Source organism: Mastigoproctus giganteus, chromosome 12 (assembly GCF_048544385.1).
Source record: "Mastigoproctus giganteus isolate SK-2022 chromosome 12, ASM4854438v1, whole genome shotgun sequence".
Taxonomy (NCBI): Eukaryota; Metazoa; Arthropoda; class Arachnida; order Uropygi; family Thelyphonidae; genus Mastigoproctus; species Mastigoproctus giganteus.
Window position 1 is genome coordinate 174,151,236 of NC_143586.1, and position 8,989 is coordinate 174,160,224.

At 34.4% G+C, this 8,989-nt stretch overlaps 1 protein-coding gene across 1 annotated transcript in view; it reads left to right on the forward strand.

Annotated features, from left to right (window-relative positions):
* LOC150077607 (DNA excision repair protein ERCC-8-like) overlaps positions 1 to 8,179 on the forward strand; it is a 57,161-nt gene extending 48,982 nt beyond the window's left edge. The window contains exon 6 of the mRNA XM_090385957.1: positions 7,452 to 8,179. Within this exon, the coding sequence (XP_090242083.1) occupies positions 7,452 to 8,179 (728 nt within the window). The remainder of the gene's footprint in view (positions 1 to 7,451) is intronic.
* The last annotated feature ends 810 nt before the right edge of the window (positions 8,180 to 8,989 follow it).

Sequence of the window (8,989 nt, forward strand, 5' to 3'; positions counted from 1 at the left end):
GATATTCACTTATGATAGGTTCACTTGGATTCACAGAATTTAGTAGATTAACTGCTGCAAGAGTGGTTCTATCTTCTACTTCATACCTTTTAGGTTTGATAGGTGTTGAGACCTGCATTCCATGTCATTAGCTGTGTATTGGTTTGAGCTTAGTGAGATATGGCAAATGGATTTCTGTATGTACTGTATGGATGTTTCAAGTAGGTGTCCTGGAGAACTCAAATAACATTTTACCTATAATTACATGAAGCTATTTAATAGCTAATTAGACTGCTCTATTGAACACTTTTTTCTTTTATTATATTTTAGAGAGAGAACTATAGGACAGGTTTGAAAAATACAGTAATGCAACTATACTATAGTAATTTATTAAGGCTAGTGTTAATTTTAGTAAAAACCTATAGTACCATATTTCTTCAACTAAATTCTTTAGCAATAGCTTATGTTTTCTACAATACTCACCTTTGAAATCCATATGGTTCAAGTGAAGGAATTAGCATTAGCATTAGTAGAGGCATACAATGCAAGAAAGCAAGCTTATGCAGCATCAGCCAAACCCCCCCCCCTCCCATTTCATCCCTCCATTCATTCCAAATGCCTGTCCAGCTCAGCCTTAAATTTATTTAAGCTATCAACTTCCACAACAAAAGATGGAAGTCTGTTCCACCAATCATCTACCTGCTGGCTAAAAGCAAATTTCTGCACATCTATTCTACAACTGTCTTTCCTCAGTTTCAATCTGTGCCCCCTCAGGTTCTTAATCTGAGCAAGAGGAAGAATCCCATAAGCATTCAGTTTGCTCAACCCATTCAAGGCTTTATACACCTCATTCAGATCACCTTGCAGGTGCCTACTCTCCAAGTGCTGCAGTTTGCATAATCTAAGCCTTTCTTGGTAAGAGCATCCCTTTGTTCCCCTCACCAATCTTGTTGCTCTTCTTTGTACTCATTCTAGCAACTCTAAATCCTTCTTAAACTGTACACAGTACTCCAGACCTGTACACAGTACTCTAGGTGTGGCGTGACCATTGCCTTGTATAATGGGATAATCACCTCCCTATCCCTGCTAGCAAAATTTCTGTATATCATTGACAAGACTCCATGACCTGCCCTGTCAGCCCCTCTGCACTGCTCAGCAAACTTCATATTTGACTGCACAATTACCAGGTCTTTTTCACTTTCCACTTCCCTGAGTGTAGTACCACACAGTTGATACGTTTCTCTTCGGTTATTGCTACCCATATGCAGTACTTTGCATTTGTCAATGTTAAACTTCAGTTTCCACTTTTCAGCCCATTTGCCCAACTTATCTAGATCCAGTTGGAGTAGTATATTGTTTTTATTGTCATTAACAACCTTGTCAACCTTTGTATCATCTGCAAACTTGGACGTTAAACCTGATATACCTTCATCAATATCATTGATAAATATACAAAACAACAATGGGCCCAACACGGAACCCCGGTGAACTCCACAAAGAGCAGCGTCCATTGATTACCACTCTCTGTCGTCTTCCACTCAACCATCCCTTTATTCATTGTAGAAACTTACCCTTAATGCCATACCTATCCAAATTGTACAGCAGTCTTCCATGTGCAACAGTATCAAAAGCTTTCCTGAAATCCAAGTATATGATATCAAAATTATTTTTGGCATTCAGTTCCTTTGTGACCACGTTATAGTATCCAATCAAATTGGTCAGACAAGACCTCCTTTAACAAACCCATGTTGTGTCTTAACTGTTAGTGCAGACTTGTCTAGATGATCCTGCAATGCTTCTTTAACCAGTAATTCCATTATAACTATAGAAACTAACAGGTCTATAGTTATCTCTGTCACCTTTTGAACCCCCTTTGTGAATTGGTGATACATTTGCACACATCCGGTCCATGGGACCTCCCCTGAGTCCAAGGAAGCTCTCATAATCATGGCTAAAGGTTTGCTTACTTCCTTTGCTGCCTCCTTTAATATAACTGGATAGATCCAGGCCACCCCAGGTGCCTTTTTTATGTTTAACTTCAACAATTTCTTCTCCACTTTGCTCTCAGATATTACAAAATCACTTATCTCCCAGTTAACGTTTGATAAACTTCTGGCATTCCCCCTCATTGAATAACTCCTCATGTGTGAATGTTGATGCAAAATACTCATTCAGTTTATCAGCTACCTGATCATGATCATCAATAGTCAACCCATCTATGTTAAGTGGTCCAATCTGATTCATCCCTTTCCTTCTAGAGTTTACATAAATAAAGAACTCTTTGCATCCTTTGCCAAGGATTTCTTGTAATCTGCCTTTGCCTGCCTAACCTCCTTTGTGACTTGATTACAGACTAGTTTATATCTGCCATAGGCTTCTGTGTCACCTGATACTTTATATGTATCCCATAAATTTTTCTTCTCTGCCACGAGCCTCATTAGTTCATCTGACATCTGTTTAGGCCTAAACCTTGAACAGTATTTCTTAGTTGGAATGAAAAGCCTAGTAGCCTCCAAAATTAAGCCCCTGAAAGCTTTCCATTTAGAATCAATGCTGGTAACATCATCCGTTGATCCCACTGTACAGAATTTAAAAACTGTCTGAGACCCGTGTAGTCACCTTTACGAAAGCAAAAGCCCTTCCCTTTAGCCTTGATGGTAGTTACATCTTTAAGTAATTCCCACATTAGTACCATTGTGATCACTGTCACCCAGTGGTTCCTTTATCTCCAAATTCTTAATGCATGAATAATCACTGCTGAATATCAGATCAAGAGTATTACTCTCTCTGGTTGCCTCTCGAACATGCTGCTGTAGAAAATGGTCATCCAATAAATCCACAAAAGTCTTGCTAGTATGCGAGTGACCAATCCACAAGTTCCAGTCAATATCTAGAAAGTTAAAATCCCCCCATTATAAGACATTCTGATTTTCTGGCCCACTCTATTTCTCTGCACAATTGCTCATTATGCTCATCAGATTCATTAGGCCTATAACACACACCTACTCTCATTTTTTAGTCTGTGTTAATTAGGAATTTAGTTTGTGTTAGTAGAATTAATTGTTATTAAGAAATTGTAGTTAAAATAAAGTTAAGAATAGCCCTAAGGAAAGAAGTGTACCACACTTTTCTCAGGTGTTACAGCCAACTGATGATGATTTCAAAAGCCCTACGTCAAGGCTCTTGGTTTAGTTCATATTTTAACTCGTATCACAGTTTATTCATGTATGACAACCCGAGAAAAAAGTGGTGCACTTTTTTCCTTAGGGCTATTCTTAATTTTATTTTAACTACAATTTCTTAATCATAATTCTTAATTCCAGTTACTTCACTTGAATCATATGGATTTCGGAGGTGAGTACTGTAGAAAACATAAGCTATGGCTAAAGAATTTAGTTAGTTTATTAAGGCTTTAATAAGTTTTTGTGATATCTATACATCAAGTGGTTGTCAACTGACTGACCAGTTATTCAGCTGCCATTGTGAGCTTGTTGCCTATTGCCCAATTGCAGTTAAATGTGATTATTGCTAATTTTAATATGTAAGTGTATTATATATATATATATATATGAGACATTCTTTTAGTCTGGCTATCGGTCTGCTCAAATCCCCCGAAGAAGTAGCAGACCGATGACCAAATGGAAGAATGTTATTTTCATTTTCATTTTCATTGTTTATTATCATTTTTATTGTTATTTTCATTTTTCATTATGATTTTTATTTTTATATAGACCTTTCAGGCTAAAGCTAGTTTACTTTTTACTAACTTGTTAGTTTGGTCCTTATACACCTAATTCCCTATAGATAGATACCATAAAATAAAATTTACTAATATATATATATATAGATAATAATAAAATAAAAAAAAAAATAAAAAATAAATATATATATATATATATATATATTTTTTTTTAAGAAACTGGTATTATTCACTAATTATGCTGTTGACTTTGCAGTGGAAATCCTCCACTGGGAGATTAATATTCTGCTACCAACTTTATAACGATTCTGGGTTTCAGTTTTTTTCATGGTAGGATATTAGCATTAGTAGAGGCATATGATGCAAGAAAGCAAGCTTATGCAGCATCAGCCAAAAAATAAAAATAAAAATTCCCATATTCACCCCTCCATTCAGCCTGTCCAGCTCAGCTTTAAATTTATTTTGGCTATCAACTTCCAAAACAAAAGATGGAAGTCTGTTCCACCAATCAACTACCCACTGGCTAAAGGCAAATTTCCACACATCTATTCTACGACTATCTTTCCTCAATTTGAATCTATGCCTCCTATTTGAATCTATATGAGAAATGATTACAGTTTGCCTCATAAGCTTTATGAGGGTTATACTAATTATTTCTTTTATCTATCTGTTGTTATAAATCTTGGAAAACAGGTTCTACTTAGTTTTCTACATGTAACTCAAGTGTTTTTCAACAATATTGAAGACTGTTGCTTTCGAAAATTCAAATTTCCTGCCCAAATTAATTCATTAGTGCCACTTTCAGTTCTGTTTATCATGATTAAAAGGTTATATATATTATAAGTAAAATGTATTGTACATAATTATTATAATGGTTTAATTTAAAACCAAAATGGTTTTAAAAATTCTAAATGCTGATAAGCTAAATTAAAATGATTTTAAAAATTTTAGTATTATTATTATTTTAATACTTGTTGTAGTACTGATAAATAATGTAAGCAAGCTTATACAGCATCAGCCAAAGAAAAAACACAAATAAGAAACACATTACTCACCTTATCTGTGTCCATCTCTTCAAATAATATGTCTAATTTTTCCTCAAATTTATTCAAACTACCCACTTCCATTACACTAGATGATAGTTTGTTTTAACAATCAAGTAATGTCTGCTGAGAGGAAATATTTGCACACCAATCTTGCAGCCATTCTTTTTCAAAATGAAATAATATTGTACCAACCACAAACTGTTTAAAAATAAATAATTTTAATCTGAGAATTTAATTACATATACACAAAATAAAAAATTACAGACTGAGAATTGTATAAATAAAAGCACTAAAACTGTGTACAACTAACTAAAATAAAATGAGATAAACCAATATTAAACCTTATGAGAATCTTTTAAGGCATCATGCTTCTTTGTTAGCTCAAAATAAGAAATACGACACTGGCCAATATATTGTCAGAAGCAGTCTTGCACATGCACAGACATCTTCCAGTGCAGATTGTGGTTGGCAGAAGTAAAAAAAAAAAAAGTGAGAAATGGAAAGGGGTGGTGAGATGTGAAAGAAAAGAAGGACATCACTCACTAGACTCTGCAAACCCAGTGTGGTGGAATTGGCGATGCAATTAGGCTGGCATTTCTCATCACACTGTAAAATAACGACCTCCATAATAAGATGCACATGAGTTCCACCACTATGATTAATGGTGGAACCCACTGCAGCTATATGGTGGGCTTCCCTCCACATGAGATGGCTGGATGCAATCATGAATGCAATCACACTTTAACTGTCTGGCTAGTGTGAATATGTACTATAACATGTAACAAAGGGACTGGATACAAATAATAATTTTGACATCATACAAAGCTTTTGACACACAGAAAAGATTGCTGTACAAATTGGCACACTGTGGCATCAGAATCAAGTTACTGCTGAGGATAAAGAGATGGTTGAGTGGCAGAAGGTATGAAGTAATCAAGATGTGTTCAGGCCACATCTTGATTGATTACTTCATATTGATACAGGTCTGGAGCCCTCAATTTAGGAAGGATGTAGAGCTGCTGAAGTGGGTACAGAAAAGGCAAAATTGGTAAGCAGAACAATGGAGTGCTCTTACTGCAAAAGGCTTCAGTTTTGCAGATTGTAGCATGTGGAGACTAGGCACCTGCAAGGTGACCTAATTGAGGTGTTTAAGGTTTTAATGGATTGAGCAAGCTTAATGCTGATGGGATTTTTTCTCTTGCTCAGACTATGCACATGAGGGGGCATAAATTCAAATTGAGGATGGATGGTTGCAGATTAGATGTGCAGAAGTTTTCCTTTACCCAGTGGGTGGTTGATTGCTGGAACTAACTTCTTTCTGTTGTGAATGTGGATAACTGAAATCAATTCAAGGAAGAACTGGACAAAGTATTGGCAAGAATGGATAGGTAAAAAGTGAATTTTTTTTTTTTTTTTGGCTGGTGCTGTATAAGCTTGCTTTTTTTTGCATCATTTGCTAATACTAATACTGAAATCTCTTTGTTGGTACAAAAAAAGCTTAGTACTTTCTGTGATTAGTTTCCCAAATGCCTCCCACTTAGAATTTGCTGATGGTCCCACTGAAAGGAATTTAAATACTACCTATGGCAACTGTTGCTACCTTCATGAAGTAAAATCCCTTTCCCTTACTGTTGACAATAGTTATATCCTAAGTATGTCCAATCAGTATATTATGATCACTGCTTACCTAGTGGTTCCTTTATGTGTATATTTGTAATGGATATTCTTAACATGTAGCAAGGTTTTTAAAGGAATTTTAATATAGTTAACTAATTTTATTACAGTGAACTGTGACATAAAATTTTTTGTCACAGTTCACTATAATAAAAAGAACACTGCAGTGTTTCTGTTCCAAAATTCTTTAGTAGTTAAAGGTACCATTCAGTGTTTTTTTGATCCTTAGCCACCAATTAAGAATTACACTTAAAATTTGTAACACAAAGCAGTCCTTTTTCCCCTCTTAAATAATATTCCTCAACATTATTCTTATTATGTATTTTGTGATTCTTCAACTTTTTATTCATTAATCATCTAATTAATCTTAAAGCACAGAAATAAGGTACAGTATTTTTTTGCTTGGGAGAATTTTTATGTGAATATTTATTTATATGAACCATTGTCAGTAAGAAGATATTTTGCCTATTTTGTAACACATATTAATGTGGTCATGATTATTGAGAATGGTAATCTGGCTATAACAAATAGCTAAATGTTGTAAAAACATTTGCTCATCTTCTTTTATAGGGTATCTACATTTTTTTTAAAGATCGTTTGACAACAGTCAAGAGGGAGAATAAATAATAAATTTTTTCATATGAGTTTTAGAAATTGAATTATCTAGAGCAGAGGTTTCCAGCGTGGGAAACCCCTACCTGGGAGACACACATGGTTTTTTTTTTGGAGGACTTGTTTTTATGAAGCACTTTTTTTTAATGAAATTTGGACAAACCACCCCACAATCCAGGTATAAAGTTTAGTTTTATTTCACTCTTTTTGAGATTAAATATATTGATGTATGTATTAATTTATAAGAGTATATATACCCATTAGCTAAATTTTACGTCAAATATGTTTATTTGCACTTGTTCTGCAAGATGGGGACATTAATTTTATGAAATATATTGAGGGAGACACAAGGTACAAAAATTTGGGAACCTCTGGTCTAGAGATTAAAAAATTGATTTCTGTAGATGATAAGTATTAATGCAAATGTTATCCTTTCTTAGCTGCCATGTCTTATCCTCATGTCGTTTTGGTTGATCTGAAGTCAGGCGCCCACACACACGAACTGAGAGGGCATAGAGGAGGAGGAGTAGTAAGTGTGCAGTGGTGTCCAAGCCAAGAATTTTTGCTTGCATCTGGTGGAGCTGATAATCGTCTGCTATTGTGGGATATACGATGTGCCAAAGGCTTTCTTAAGGCTTTTGATCAGCATAATGGCAAGGCTAATCGAGGTCCAAAAAGTATTAGTACTGCACATGATGGTATAGTCAATAGTTTACGTTTTTCTCCTGATGGTCTCTTTATTTTATCATATGGAACAGATAGTCGCCTTCGATTGTGGGACATTGCTCTGTGCCAGAATACAATGGTAAACTTTGGAAAAATATTAAACGACTGCCCCAAAGCTTTACAAATGGATCTTTGTTTTGATTCTTTCCCTCCAGTAGCATTTGTACCAAGTTTTGGTGATATATTTGTTATGGATATGATATCAGGAGAAAAAATTAGTACACTTCATGGTCATTTTAATAGTGTAAATTGTTGTATATATCGTCAGAGGTATCATGAACTTTATAGTGGTGGAAATGATAGGAACATATTATTTTGGACTCCTGATGGTGAGCAGGAGATCTTATTTGCTCAGAAAATCAGACAGTCTGGAGATAAATCTTCAGCTTCTGGATTAAGTAGATTAATAACTGGTGATAATTGGTCCAGTGATGAAGATTAAAATTGTTTTACCGTATTTTATGTTTGTAATATTTCGTTGATATGTTATGTATATTACAGTAGAACCTCATAAATGTGGCATCCTCAAAGACACAGCATTTTACAGATTTTTGAAAATTCTGGTTTTTTGAAGGTTATGCATATAGCCTTAAGTATTCAGGGGTAATTCATTATTTCTATTATGTAATACAGTAGCTCTGATCTGTATAATCTCCACCATTAAGCCTTAATTGTTAATCCTTATTGGTCTGGTAGATAATGCACTTACAAAGAAATAAAGGTCATGGGCTTCAATGCCCCCTTTAGTATGGGTGTTGCCTTGTCCATTATTTTTTAATATGAGGTATAAATAGTGCGATATTATTTCAGCAAACAAATTGCCTTAAAAAAAGTAAATCCATACCACTGTACTATTAAGTATTGTTCTGTGAACTAATGTTGGATATCTTCTAAAATGAATGATTTTATACATTGTGAATACATAATTATGTAAAGTCTGGCCAGCTTGTTTTCTCCTTGCCATTGTACATTCAACTACCCTCAGAGGAATATTCAAAAAGTTTTGGATTTTTGATGTTCTACTGTATATCATTTCATATACATTTATTATAATCATATTTAGTTACAAACTTTGTATTCTTCTTCTCTTCCACACAGAATTATATTTAAACCTAAAACTTTTTTTTTTCATATTTTAGTGAATTCTTGGAGTCTTAGAATGTGTGATTGTTTCTTTATATGAATCTGATGTTCCATTGTGTTAATTTGTCACTGGGAAATATCTGTTGCTAATGAAAATGCTATGTAGAGA